Genomic DNA, 14,702 nt, shown 5'->3' on the forward strand with positions numbered 1-14,702 from the left:
GCCCACAGATGGTGGTGGTGGCTTATGGCCCACCGGACAGCCCAGTTACTGTTGATAGAAGATGAAGGAAGTCCAACCTACGCCAGAAGTCGGATCCACATGTCGGATCCACGAAGGCCCATAAAGTGTCCGGATCCAGGACAACGCGAAAGTGCCCAGATAATTCTAGACAAGCAGCAGTAGATCCTGCCTCCGAGCAGCGTGTTCCGAAGCTGGGTAACCCACGTACCACCGTCCCAATGGCTCTCCGCTCCATAGCCCCTACTTCTTCCCTTCTCCGCGAGGATCCCTCCTGTGGGATATCGTCAAATAGGCAACGACAATTAGTCTGATGATTTTTCGCTTGGACGAGAGAAGCAGTGGTGTGTAATCGGAGTCGACACGTGTAACCACCGTAAGTGAAGAAAGAGGATAACGTGTCTCCCATGACAACGAGCTACGTTTGCAAGACAACATCTGTGAGGCTGACAACAGATGCCACACCCAGCAACCCTCATAGGAAGCGTGATGCATAATTGCCGACTTATCACAGCCTATGCTTTCCTTGCGACCTGTCAACAAATCCCTCACCTACTAGTGAAGGCGCAAAATAGATGAATTTATATTGTTCAACACAATTTTTCATAGTTTGAGATATACTCCATCCGATCTATTTTAATTGACTCAGATTTAGTATAACTTTGTACTAAATTTGAATCAATTAAGAAGGACCGGATGAAGTATACATGAAAACCAGAACTTCTTCAGTTGAGCATATGCATAGAATCCAATAAAAAATATCTTTTGGAAACTATGGAGAAAGACTAAATGTAAGATGAGTATGAGGCCTTCCATAAGATTGTGCACAAAGCAAATAAGACAAACAAGTCACTACATAAGCATGGACTGCACTATCTGCAGGGTAAGGCTATCCTACTTGAGCGTTTCTCTACTGTGCTTGGGAGGTACCATCAGGTACCGGTTCCTCCTGAGCAGAAATACAGTTGAGGTTAATTCCGACTACAGGAGACCTGCTCATCATACCTAGAAATGTAGTTCAGTTGAGTATATCACATCATATTGGATTCCTTTTCTTTTCTAAGAAGCATCATTTTGGATTCCTTACTGATGTTTAAGTTCAATGTTTGGGATTGACAGCCTATTTTTTTACAGCAAATTTGGGATTGACAGCCTGATTATACTACGATGTTGCAGTAGCATCATGGAAAACGGCAACAACCAATTCACATTAATAGGTGAATTATAAGTTCTTGGCAACATCCAAGTAAGCATTCATATACCTTTAGGGTAAAAACCTGGAAATGTTGAATGAAGCAAATGGAAAGGCACTCATCTTGATCATATGGTAATTTCCAAAAGTCCTAATCAATTTCTCATGTGCTTATCTCCTGGTCCTCAATTTCTGCATACAAGCAATTCAGGGAGAGAAGTGTCTAGACCTGAATCGGCGGCATGATAGTAGCTAGCCTTATAAGTGATCCATATGGTCGAATATATGTGTAGCAACGAATCAATCCCAGTTGTAGAATAAGATCAAACTCTATAAGAAGTTGGCATATAATTCTGTAGACGTGGATTATCCAAAATCAGGAAGCAGACGTCAATCAATGATTTTATTCTAGATGATAAGTCTCTGTAGCCATCAAATATAGCCATTGCTGAAGTACAACTCTGAGCTTCACACATGGACAGTTAGAATGAATTTAGAGTACATTCTGTCAACATCTTTGCATTTGCTTCTGCCTTGAAGACATCATCACACATCCTTAAAGGCGCTCTGCTAACCTGGAAAACAAAGTATACAGTTATTCATAGCGTTCCCTTGTGTAACACATTAGACGATTGGACGCATAAATTAAAACAATACACACATTAATTTCATGATAATGTGTGAACTATTTATGAGTATGGAAACAAATTCATGAAATCGACACAACCTGAAATGAAAACTTGAGGACTTGATGTAGACATGCACATAGAGAGAACTATTTCCAGATTTTTTTTTTCTGTAAAATATTCCACGTCATGTCCATGTGGTCAAGGGTTCCCCAGCAGATTATTCCGAACCGAGAGTTCTGCAAGGAAAGTTGTATGACTTCTCCACATCGAACTTTATTCAAGTATAAATAATCACATACCTTATTCCTGGAGAATGGAACAATATACTCCCTCCGGTCTCTTTTAATTGACTCGGATTTAGAAAGGAACCATCAAAACAGCAAGCAGCCAACGGAAACTCATCTCGATTAAATGCAAGGGGTTGTCTTGGTTCACAGCATTGACAAAGACCAAACGAAACATAAGAATCCACAATGGAAGCTCAACTCAATATCATGGACAAACACCTCCAACAACATGCTGTCATATTAATAAAACATAGGCAAGTCTGAAAAAAAAATAGTGCAAATTGTAGTGCTGAACTTATAAAAAACATAATACAAGAATCCACAATAAAGGAACCAACAAAAAGGGTCTCCATGATGGCCACTGAAGCTATGTTGGAAGTGTTGCCCTGTGAGTAAATTGGCATAAGAAAAGCTCATTTTTTTCCTCCCACCACGCTCTCTCAGAGCTAGATTGATCACCACCCCAGGGCCAACATTGTAATAAGCAAGAGATAAATTGTCTTTCAGAAAGCTAATCCTCACACTCAGCTTCTGCTTATTAGCAGGAAGCTGCAGCTCTCCAGCAATCTGCTCCTTCAGACTGCCAACTGTGTCTGAGAGTGATTGGACAGGGATCTCCAAAACTTGGCCTCGCAAGTTTCCTTCATCAAGGTTGGGTACAGAAACCGAGATGCGAGCAGGGCCCTGCAGGAAAGAGATATATTAGCATTACCGCGCCAGATAATAAGAAAGAGAAGGAGGTAACTAATGCAGAAATAGATGAGAAGGGACATTACCGGATGCTGAGCAAGGAACTGCTCAGCTGGAATCAGAGAAGCATCATCTGTTCTCAGCCTCTTAGGTTCTGGTTCATCAGGTAGAGGTGGCTGCTCCTCGGAAGGTGGTTGAGGTGGCTGCCCCACTTCCAGATTCCCCAATTTCTCCTTCCTCCTCTCCTCCAGAATTGTGCCCATGAACCTAATTTTCAGGGCACTTGTATTCACCTATTGGCCAGATTTCTTCTGCGTAAAATGCGTAAAATGACAGGGTGAGCAGCAATCAGTTCAAATAAAATTCGTTCGTGAATATATTCTTAATCACTACAGGTTCATGGTCGGCTCGGTATAGAGGCGGCCTGAGAATCTAAAAAAGCTGCTGCTAATAACATGTGTGTAATGCCGGTTTATGGTGCTACTTTCAACATATAAACCCTAATTACAGATGAATGTACCCATGGCCTTCAAGGAAAAATGTGAACCATCTCGAGATATTATTTAAATGCCAACTAAATGCAATCATTATAATCAACATCCCGGGAATCTGAGTGCCGAAAAGCTATAGAGAAATGTCTGTGAAACTGACGCCAGAAAAATGGAATTCCGACATCTTTCACCACCTATTCTGGCTCTGATTTCGTTACTTCCATATTTGTGCAAATCTATTTGTTCCTATCTCTTCTTGGTATCTGCATTGTTTCATCTATAGCTTTTCTGCAAGTGTTGTGTGCATGTATAATGAAAATAAACTATTTCATGAGATGAGCTACTCTGTCTCAAATTCTAAGATTGTGAGCAAGATAAAACAATGGAACAATACATTTTCTGCTGACAGTAATCACGCTAGAGGATTGAGTAAATCTTCTCATGGTAGTGAGACATGTGACCCATAACAGCTATTTCTGACACTGACTGAGCTGCTGAATCTCCGGTCCTTGCAGGCAATAGCTCGAACAGGTTGGATGCATACCTCCATGGCGCAAGGTCGACGGGAGCAGGACGAGGCGCTGCACAGTCGCCCGGGGCGTGGAGGAGAAGGCCGACCTGCTGCCGCCGGCCTGAAAGGAGCAGAGCGCCGGCGGGAAGAAGCGCAGTCCGCTCGTCGACGCCGCGCTCCAGTCCCTGCTCGACTCCCAACAGCTGTAGCGGGCGCCGGCGGGGAGAAGCTGGACGACGCCGCGCTCAAGTCCCTGCTCGCCTCCCTACAGCTGCAGCGGGCAACGTTGGTGTACACGGAGCGCGTCGGCGTTGGGCGGCGAAGCAGCAGCAGCTACCGATGACTGAAAAGTACGGGGAATTTTATTATTTGCCCTCCTTTACCTGGGTAGTCTATGATTTGCCTCTTTTACTTTGACATCATTTTTTTGCCACCCTTTACTTTGGTAACTTTATTATTTGCCCTTTTAAATTATTTTCTTTTCTTTTGGGCATCTACAAAAAACTTAAGACAAAACTGCCCCTGTTAAGAAAGGCAGTGAAGAACAGCTGTTGACCAGTTGCCGGCGCTCCGCCCCTCGCCGCCGCACCTCTCCACGAAGCTTTGCATCTCAAGGCCTCCATCTCCTCCTCGATTCCATGTAGCAGCCCCTCCCCCATATCTTTCTACCTCCCTCCTCCTCGCTGTCCCCCACGTCGTCATCCCCGCGCGTGCGCCACCGCCTGGAACCTCATGTCCATGCTCCAGCAAGATGAGGTCCCGATCCGGAGTGGGATGTACAGGGGCAGACTCTCCACGGACGAGCCGGTCGAGGGGAAGCTGGAGACCAGGGGGTCCGTCTTCGAGAAGGGTGGGCGCAGCCAAGAGCGACGAGTCGGCTGCGCGCCTCCGGCGGCGCAAAGGGGGGATCTCGCCGGCGGAGCCTATGGGAAGAGCCGGAAGTGCTGGGGCCCGACGGCGGCGAAGGAGAGGCTGATTAGGGCTCCGACGGCGACGAGCGAGCAACAGGAGAGTAGGAGAGGGGTGGAAGCGTGGGGCATGGTCGCGCGCGGCGACGTGCTGCTGCTCCTCCTCTCAGGAACGAGATCCTCTGACGTACTCGTTGGCTACTGCAGAGGGACGTTGGTTGCTCCGGTTCCGGTTCGTTGGCTGAGAATCGGACGGCAACGTCTGGAAACGTAGCGATGGGTCGGGAAACGCAACGGGTCGGCCCAAGGCCCAGTTTGACGAAGCTGAACGGAAACAAACGCGCTCTAAGAGCATCTCTAGCACGGCATATTTGCCAAAACTGCATAATAACCTCTCGTTTGCAGTTTTGCGTTAAAAAAAACACCTCGAGCGGATCCCGCATATCGGGCAAACCTGCAAATATTTTTGCAGGCGCCCGCTTCCGCCCTCGCCAAACCTACATCTTTGTAGGTTTCGCGGCCGGATGCAGATCGATCTGCATCGCGTGCAAGGCTTGAGTTGGGAGAGAAAAGTCCGGCGCCAAGGAAGTTTCAGCTCGCCCTTTCCGCGCGCATCGCCGCCGCCGCGTGCCGCCCGAGATCCCGGCCGCGTCCGCCCTCCTCGTCGCCTAGGAGTACCGCCGCCGCCTCGCCGCACCGATTCCCCACTTGCAGCAAGTCGTCTGCGACCCAATCGGCCTTATTTGATCGTGAATCGACCATCGCCGCCGTCGCAAGGTATGTCGCTCGCCGCCCGCTAAATTCGTGGTCTTTCGCACCGGCTTGCAACTACACCGTCAATGGACATGAGTATACAATGGATTACTATCTTGCCGATGGCATATACCCAGAGTGGTCAACATTTGTGAAAACAATCAGAACGCTCGTCGTCGACCCTGGAAGCGCTCTAAATCCTGGTAGAGCATCACCTCCCCTCCGCGTCGAGCACAACCCCGACGCCCTCGACCGCGACGTGCTCCCGTTCCAGCTCTGCCGGGGCCTCGCCAACACCCGTCGTCTTCGTCGACGCGCTCCCGACCGTCGCCGCCGCGTCTATGGCAGATTCCGATGAGCTCGTCGTGGACCTCCTCGACCTCCTCCCGCTCACGTACTCCTACGGGAGTGGCAACGTCCTCCTCCTCAACGAGGAGCTCTACCCGCCTTAAATTCTTCAACGAGGAACTGTACCTGGGAGGCTTCGACGCTCGGCAGGGCGCGCTCCACGCAGGCGACTACGGTGGGCGTCGGCAATGACAGGAAGCTGGTGTTCATGGGGAAGTACGACTTCGTCAAGCCAAGGGCGTGTGCGCGCGGCGTCGACCAGCTCGTGGGCGTCGGCTTGCCGCCGAAGCGCGTCACCGGGTACCGCCGCCGGAGCTCGCCGCACGGATGACCGTGGAAGGATTTCTGATTGTTTTCACAAATGTTGACCACTCTGGGTATATGACATCGGCAAGATAGTAACCCATTGTATACTCATGTCCATTGACGGTGTAGTTGCAAGCCGGTGCGAAAGACCACGAATTTAGCGGGCGGCGAGCGACATACCTTGCGACGGCGGCGACGGTCGATTCACGATCAAATACGGCCGATTGGGTCGCGGACGACCTGCTGCAAGTGGGGAATCGGTGCGGCGAGGCGGCGGCGCGTCGGCGGCGGTACTCCTAGGCGACGAGGAGGGCGGACGCGGCCGGGATCTCGGGCGGCACGCGGCGGCGGCGATGCGCGCGGAAAGGGCGAGCTGAAACTTCCTTGGCGCCGGATTTTTCTCTCCCAACTCAAGTCTTGCACGCGATGCAGATCGATCTGCATCCGGCCGCGAAACCTACAAAGATGTAGGTTTGGCGAGGGCGGAAGCCGGCGTCTGCAAAAATATTTGCAGGTTTGCCCGATATGCGGGATCTACTCGGGGTGTTTTTTTGACGCAAAACTGCAAACGAGAGGTTATTATGCAGTTTTGGCAAATATGCCGTGCTAGAGATGCTCTTAGAGCGCGTTTGTTTCCGTTCAGCTTCGTCAAACTGGGCCTTGGGCCGACCCGTTGCGTTTCCCGACCCATCGCTACGTTTCCAGACGTTGCTGTCCGATTCTCAGCCAACGAACCGGAGCAACCAACGTCCCTCTGCAGTAGCCAACGAGTACGTCAGAGGATCTCGTTCCTCCTCTCAGGCCATGCGATCTATTCGAAGAAAAGGGAACAGACGGTTCGTGCAAGACTCGTTCAACCCAGGTCACTAAGGGGCATTTTAGTCTATTGGTGTGGTCCCAGTATGGCAGGGGGCAAATAATCAACCGGCAAACTAAAGCATGGCAAAAAATTGAAGTCAAAGTAAAGAAGGGCAAATCGTAGAGTGTTCAAGTAAAACAGGGCAAAAAGTAAAGTTTCCCGAAAAGTACAGGAGTGAGGCATGCATCTGCACACACGTGAGTAGAACGAGACAAATACAGATATGTCAACCCCTACACTACAGTGCCCTATGGACCTAGCTAATTATTAGTAGTAGAGAGGAAGGGAAGGGAGGCGACGCCCACGTTTGGGACCTGGCAACGCGCGAGGTCGACATCCTTTGCGTTGGTTGCTGCCACGAGATTAGCACGTAATATAGCAGGTAGTTAATACGTTGAATTACCTTTCTGATTTTGGTTGGATACGAGATGAAATACATGGGCAGGATGCTGTCTACTGTCAGAAAACAGTTATTGCCCGCTTCATTTAGACCCAGATCCTCCGCATCCCTTTCCACCTTGTGAGCCAGACAACTCCTGCATCTCCCATTACTCCTGTAGATCGTCTCCAACCTCTCGACAAGAAATACAGAGCATCGCCACTAGAAGAGAAATTCCATACCATTTGTTGGAACTCGACCATGAAACCAAGAAGCGGTGGAGGTCGATGTGCACGGAAATGCTCAAGGAAATAAGCATCGGAAGCACTGCGGCACCAATCCTTTGCTAAGGCGGCAGCTTGGATTAGCCCTCTCTAGGCAAGTCAATTCGAGACATTATTTTATGTATCTTCTGAGCATTGAACTGGACATCAGCCTTGAAGCTATGGAGGTCGACACCATGTCTGTGGATTGGGCAAGCGGCACGTGCGACGTCATATGGTATAGCATTTAAATGCCTTCACCAACCTGAGTAATTATAATATTTATTTTTGTCTCTCATGGAGCTGAGCACCGTTTCAATGCGTAGTTAAAGAAAATGTGCATTTTACGCAAAAAATACAATGTGTAATTAACACACACAATTATCATTTTTTTTCCTCTCTTGGGTAGCAGTGTGACTATGCAAAGTTTGGAAAATTGACTAATATTTTCATAAATTGAAAAACTTTATACAAGGACCTCGGAAAAACCTACCCTATCCATTTCAAAAAGTTGTCTTAGATTTGTTAAAACTTGGATGTATCTAGACACCATCTTTTATGTAGATAAATCCAAATTTAGGTAATTCTAATACAAGTTTCATGGGACGGAGGGAGTAGAATTTCTTTTTGCAATGACATATTAGTATAGAATTAAGAAACCGATTCTTGTACACACGTAACATAGTATACAATTAGATTTAATTACGATATATAACGACACGGGGTTTCGAAATCCAAATTTTACATGGACTTTTTTTTTGAATTTTGAGTTGGAAATGTACGACCCAAGCGAAGTACAATAGGACATATTCACAACCAAAACGCAGATGAATTGTTGTTTGATTTGATTTTGCCAGGGTATTCTAGCAATTGCTAAACCAATTATTTCCTATATATGGAAAATACATATATGGGAATATACTAAAATGCGCATGGCCAACAAATCCCTAACGCCTAAATATTTTTACTGGATTACTTCTCGTTGTGCACTTAAAAAAAACATGAGCATTGTGATTACCCGTCCATGACTCGAGGTATTAAAAGCAACTTGGTGTAATAACGAATAATGATAGTTTCAGCAAATTTTCACCCTCATTTTGAACAAACAGGTGTTTTTAAACCGTGAATTATCATGTCTGCTACCTAATGTAATATATATGCGTGAATTATCTCAAGTTAGTTTAAAACCTTAAAAATGTAATTTTTGATCTTTCCAAAATAATTTTGAATTTATAAAGGCTCAAACTCATGAGTGAAACATTGCATCATTGTTGGAATCGAAAATACATGTTTTCAGTTGGCGTCATATACTTGGATCCTTTGCCAACGAAAACATGCAATGACTTCTCTATGTGCTAGCAACGTATACAACTCTGCTTTGCCATGCATGGAGAGATTAATTGACATGCTTCATAACTCTGCTCTTTAAGGCCCGTTTGCTACCCTCCTGGGGCCTTGCTGGAGTTAAAGCCAAACACTAGGCTGCACAGCAGTTATTGTACCGGAGACGAACCAGACCTGCCCGGAGTAATCTCTCCGACGAGTCCATGCGCCGGCGCTGGAGCTGAGCTTGGCTGAGACATCTCGCCAACGAACACCTGCTGCAGGAGTGAGCGTGAGAGAGGGAGGTTCCAGGCTTGAGATGAACTGCTGCTTGAGTGGGGAAGGAGCTGGTTGCAGAGAGCGGTGAGTATGAAGACGAGTGCTGATGCAGTTTGGTACATGTGAGTATGAAGACGAGTGCTTCTCCAGATTGGTACAGGTGAGCGTTGGCACAGTTAAAGCCACCGCGCCTCCTGCACATGACTTATTGGAGCCTGCGAGAGATACGACGAATATGCATCGACTGAAAAGCTGGACAAAGTCAGAATACGTGGTTACAAGTTAATACAGTGCTAATCTCCAGCTATGGGACGGGGGCGATATCGACCTCGCCCGTTGCCGGGTTCCGTTAGGTATTTTCGGGAAGGGAGGCTGCTAATCACCTGCATCCGTCGGACCCGGTCACCGATCTTCAGCTATAACGAACGACGGAGATACGCGTGCGCGGAGCGCCCGTGCTTCGTTACACTTTTCCGCTCATACTCATCATCTGCAAACTCAATTGTCTCGACGACCACAAAATCATGCCAATCAATCATCGACATCTGCATCCTCTCCAGCTCAACCTCATCATCTTCCTGCTGCCTTGCCTGCTCCTGCGACCGATCCCACTCCAGCCGGTTCAGGCACCGCTCCAGCACCGTGGTGAGGTCCTTGGACCCCTCCCTGAGCTCCCTGATCAGTGCAGGCACACCCTCATCTGGCCTCATCACCCCCGAGTAAGCATCCGAGAGCATGGTGAAGAAAGTGAACAAGCTATGGGTGGGGTGGATGAAGTTGAACTGCGGATTGGTGGCCTCGCGCTGTGCCAGAGCAGTCATGAAGTTCTTCCCGTTCCGAGCGACGACAAACTGCGCAGCCAGCTTGATGATGTCCAGCTCCTCCCCGGTGATACCCTCGGGCAGCCGCACCGTGTAGAGCTCCGCCTTGGGAGGCACCAGCACCTTGGTGGGCAGCGCCACGCGGAAGGGCGCGGAGTGGTCGGGCTCAGCGGGTGCGGCAGAGTCGGACGGAAGCTGCTGGCCGTCCTCGGACTCGGCGGCGGAGTAACATAGTGGGAGTAACATAGCTAGTAACATCACACATCTCAAATCATTTTGGTGACATGGCATGCTAATAAATAAATAAAGAGAGTGAGGTGGTAACTAGCTATGTTACCGTAACATCACACACCTCAATGCAAGATAAGTCCACAACATAATAAATGATACTCCCTCCGATCCTAAAAAAATGTCTGAAGCCTAGTACAATTATGTTTTGCAATTAAGCCCTTATGTTAACGATTAATCGATGGCCATGGATACAAAAACGTTTCTCGGTTGCACGTACATATTGCAACTCTTGCCCCTCGATCTGTGGTTGTGGATGGCAAGGGAGGCCAGCGAGGTGGGGTGTCGGAGGACGGTCAGCCGGAGATAGGGCTGGAGGAGGAGTACCTGCCGGAGCAGGAGGGAAGCATGCGGCGGCGCCCGCTTGCCGGGATCTTGGGATCTAGCGTTCGCTATGGGGGCGGTGGTTCTGGCGGCGAGCGCGGTCGAGGAGGAGGTGCTGGGGTCGGGGCGGTGGTTCTGGCGGCGAGCGTGGTCGAGGAGGAGGTGCTGGTGTCGGGGCGGCGGGAGCGCGGCGGAGGACCATAGGTCGCGTCCGTGCGAACCAGAATTTGGTGCGGGAGGAGGGAGAAGCTGGAGTGAGGGTTAAGGAACAACAAACTTTGAGGGCCTTTTTGCAAAATCTCTTGGTCGACAGTTTTTTCGGACCGGAGGGAGTACAATGCATGACACCACATATAAGTTACTACCCACTATGAAGGTAGTAACCTAGACTAGTAACATGACATATGTTACTAGTCTAAGTTATTCCCCACTATGACGAGCCTTAGGGTGTGTGATGTTACTACCTATGTTACTCCCACTATAAATAGTCTTAGTAGTCCAGGTCATCTAGAGAAAACGCTAATGACATGGCAGGATAGTAAATGAAGAAAAAAAAGTGAGGTGGTAACTAGCTATGTTACCATAACATCACACTTCCCAAGACAAGATGAGTGTACAACATAATAAATATAAGTTCGCATGACACCACACATATGTTACTCTCCACTATGAATAGTAACATAGATTAGTAACATGTGTATGTTACTACTCTATCTATGTTACTCCCCACTATGACTAGTCTAAGAAAAAAAATGTGTCTTCCTTACCATTGTATATGCCCTTATAACGGTTCGGTTTGATGTTCGGTTCAAACTGATTGAGTGAAGCATGCTAGAGAATAAATAAATTGCGGATTTCCTAATTCTCAGTAGATTGAGAACTAGCTTAGAGCTCGGTAGATTCGGTAGACATCAGATTTTACGCAGAGATTTCGTGCGAATTTTGTTTGTTTGTATTTTTGTAGCGATATTGTTCACGGGCTAACAGCTTTCGCGTCGGCCTAGTTACATAATAGAGAGAAATGTTAGGAATGTGCAAGGATCAAACCAGTGATCTCTAGCTCGTGCAAGACTTGGCTTCCAACATGATAACGACTAGTTCTTGGCATACTTTGTTACATCGATTGCTATATTGTACGAGCTGTCCATTTTAATTTATTTTGTCCATTTACCTTTTTCTCTATTTATTGCTGTGCATAAGTAAATATGATAATTTTATCCTCATGTTCTCTATTTTACGCATTTTATTCATTTGTATCTATTAAATCAGTTCAAGTTGGATTGTGTCATGATGTGATGATTTGTCAATATAAGATATCCTTGTACTTGAAGTATCTAACGTTGTATATGATGCCCCCCATAGGGGACTTCACAGCGATTTGAGCCTCGTAGCCGTTGGATCTTGTTTGGTGGTGGATCTTGGCCGTTCCCGCGTCTGGCTTCCACTCGGCGCGCGCGGGCTGAAGAAGCCACGAGAGACAAAACCAGCCCGAGTGAAACCCTAGGCCACTCGAGCGCATCCTTCCTCTACCTTCAGCCGCCACCCACGTTCCTCTCTCCACACATCGCCTCCTCCATCCTAGCAACCCCACCGATCTCTGCTGAGCACGGCAGCCGCCGCACCTCTCTCCACCTCTGCCCCATTCCCTTCTGCTCCACCACATCTTGGTCGACCCGCCGCCTCCCCATCCTCCGGACGAGCTCGTCACATCGCCATCATCGGGACGGGGCGCAGGCCGCCGCTCGAGCCGCGACCCATCTCGCCGCCCGCAGCGCTGCACCGTCGTGTCGTCCCAGGGAGGATCTTGGCTGGTGGTCGACAGATGCAGAGCAGCCCGCTGCTCGCACCACCCGCCGCGCGCATACTTCCCCGGGGGAATAGTGGGTAGAGCTCCGTGGCCGGCGGATGCGGGCTGATAACCGGCCGGCTTCCTCCATGGAGCTTGATCTTTCGTGGTGCTCTGCTGGCCATCGTCGACGAGCTCGAGATGGAGCAGGGCCGTCGCCCATGTCGTTCCCCTCGGTTTTTGACCTTTTTCACGGATCCGGTGGAGACGATGGGAGATCTGGTGGCGGAGATCCGAGATCCGGTCACGGCGATACGGTCGCCGCGGAGGTACCTTGTCCAGGGGATGCGCACCTGCACTCCGGATGGGCGGTGGACCGGGCCATCGTCGCCGAGGACGAGTGGCTCGTCATGATCCACTTCAGCCACGGCGGGACGAGGCTTGCTTGCGGATGGACGAGACGACGGCGGGGGTGGCCGAGAAAATCAGGAACTTCGCGGTGATGCTGCCCATGGCGCCTGATTCTACGGGTCTGAATACACGCATGTACTTCTTGTTCATGTACTCCCCTGCACATACTTCATGCGCGTGGAGTAAAACTATTCTAATTGGAGTAGTACTGCATGTTGGTTAATTGAAAATTGTTCTCGGGACACACTTCGTTTGGAATAGTATAGTCTTTGATTATCTCTTCAGAGTATTAAGCACTGAGTAGTGAGTCTTGATATGGCTTGAGCTGAATAATTTTGATGAAAAAGAAGTGTCAACACGAGCAAGCTAGAAGCTTTTTTGTTTACCAATTATACTACTCATATGCAGAACACTCAGTAGCTTGTTACACTCAATTTACATCTATCCAGAACAATTGTATGCTGAAATGATGCCTTGAATATCAACCAAATTTTAGAAATTTTATCCAGTAGGCTCCATATTCACGACTTGTTTGGTAGGATTCATTTTTAGCTAATTTTCTTACTTGCTAAAATTGTATGAGGTACATGCTGACTTAGTTTTTTTTGTCTATTCAGCAAATCGATTGATTGGATTAGTTTCATATACATCGGTGAAGTGCAGGTTCAGCTGTGGTTCTCATATAAGGAAGAGTGTCATAGCTATTGTCAAAATTTAGGTGAGAACCATGAAGCTGCAGGTGTATTTGCACCTACTTTGTTTGGCAGTAGTAGTGATAGCTTTGTTAGAAAACAAAATGAAATTGCACTCATGCACATGAACAATTACATTAATTATGTTTCATTCCTATCAACTAGCTTATCTTGTGTATGTGAAACATGATGCTTAATCAGATCTCCGTCTTTATTTACCTTTATGCCATGGAAAATTTGTTTTGGTTCTTCACCTTTTGGTCTTCATGTATCTTGGACTTACTTATGTGCCTATCGGTCTTGCCTTTGTAGATAACATGGTTTGATGTGATCTATCATTGCACTAATATAATCATGTACCAAGCCACACACCAAAAAAGATCAGATCCTTTGCACTTGACAAAGTTAAAATTTGGTTTATTATTACCGAAGTGATCTTGATTCGGGGGTTGAAAGTTAAATAATTTTAGCTATATATTTGGTTTATGTACTTTTAGGTCAGGGTACAAATGCTTGCTGCTATAATAATGTGGTAAAAAATAAATAACTTTTCTATTTTGTGCTTCAGCCTCCTTCGCTTTGAGATGGCCAACTATTGTGTGTTTATGAAGAGAAGTGCCTAATCTCAAGACCAAAGGTGCTACAAGGTGATATTTGTGTCGTGAAACTTATAAGAAGCAGTACATTACTATGCCTACGAGGTGATATGTGCTGTTGTTGATTCCTTCCTATTTTTCCGAGTGATCCTTCATGTGATGGAAGCAAGCTTCCTCTCAAATCCTTCTCAAACTTGTGGAATGCTTTTATCATAAGTGATTTTGTGCTTATCTCATAAGGTTAAGTCCTAGGTTATGTACATTTGATGTAAATACTTCGTTTATGACAATAGAAAATCAACCTTCGGTATGCATTCTGTTTTAGAGCATGGACCTTCTGTTTATGGATATCTCATATAATTTCAGAGTGCAGTTGTGGCCAGATACCTCTCTAGCAATTTATTAACCAGATAGAAGAATATGCACAGTAAGTACCTTGGTTTTACCCCTGTGGTATCAGCATGAATGCACATATTTACTTATATCTAAGCATACACGGCTTCTGGTATTATATTCTGTAATTAACATTGTTTTCTGGAGTTGTCTGA

General features: G+C 47.3%; 1 protein-coding gene and 1 long non-coding RNA gene across 2 annotated transcripts; one reads left to right on the plus strand and one right to left on the minus strand.

Annotated features, from left to right (window-relative positions):
• Window positions 1-536: 536 nt before the first annotated feature.
• Window positions 537-3,829, minus strand: LOC124677454 (probable splicing factor 3A subunit 1). Its single transcript, XM_047213439.1, has 5 exons — window positions 2,903-3,829; window positions 2,139-2,810; window positions 1,938-2,075; window positions 1,281-1,785; window positions 537-570 (listed from the first exon to the last, which is right to left on the minus strand). The coding sequence occupies exons 1-2, from the start codon at window positions 3,077-3,079 to the stop codon at window positions 2,367-2,369; spliced, it is 621 nt and encodes a 206-aa protein (XP_047069395.1). The 5' UTR covers window positions 3,080-3,829; the 3' UTR covers window positions 537-570; window positions 1,281-1,785; window positions 1,938-2,075; window positions 2,139-2,366.
• A 9,590-nt stretch (window positions 3,830-13,419) lies between these two features.
• On the plus strand, window positions 13,420-14,184 carry LOC124670368. Its single transcript, XR_006992512.1, has 2 exons — window positions 13,420-13,584; window positions 14,127-14,184. It is a non-coding gene; the product is annotated as an uncharacterized LOC124670368 (long non-coding RNA).
• The last annotated feature ends 518 nt before the right edge of the window (window positions 14,185-14,702 follow it).

The sequence above is a fragment of the Lolium rigidum genome, chromosome 7 (genome assembly GCF_022539505.1).
Source record: "Lolium rigidum isolate FL_2022 chromosome 7, APGP_CSIRO_Lrig_0.1, whole genome shotgun sequence".
NCBI lineage: Eukaryota > Viridiplantae > Streptophyta > Magnoliopsida > Poales > Poaceae > Lolium > Lolium rigidum.

Coding starts and splice junctions, on each gene's coding strand:
- LOC124677454 (XM_047213439.1), bottom strand. CDS start 3,079: ATGGGCACAATTCTGGAGGAGAGGAGGAAGGAGAAATTGGGGAATCTG. Junction 2,811..2,902: donor AGTTCCTTGCTCAGCATCCG/GTAATGTCCCTT, acceptor TCTTTCCTGCAG/GGCCCTGCTCGCATCTCGGT.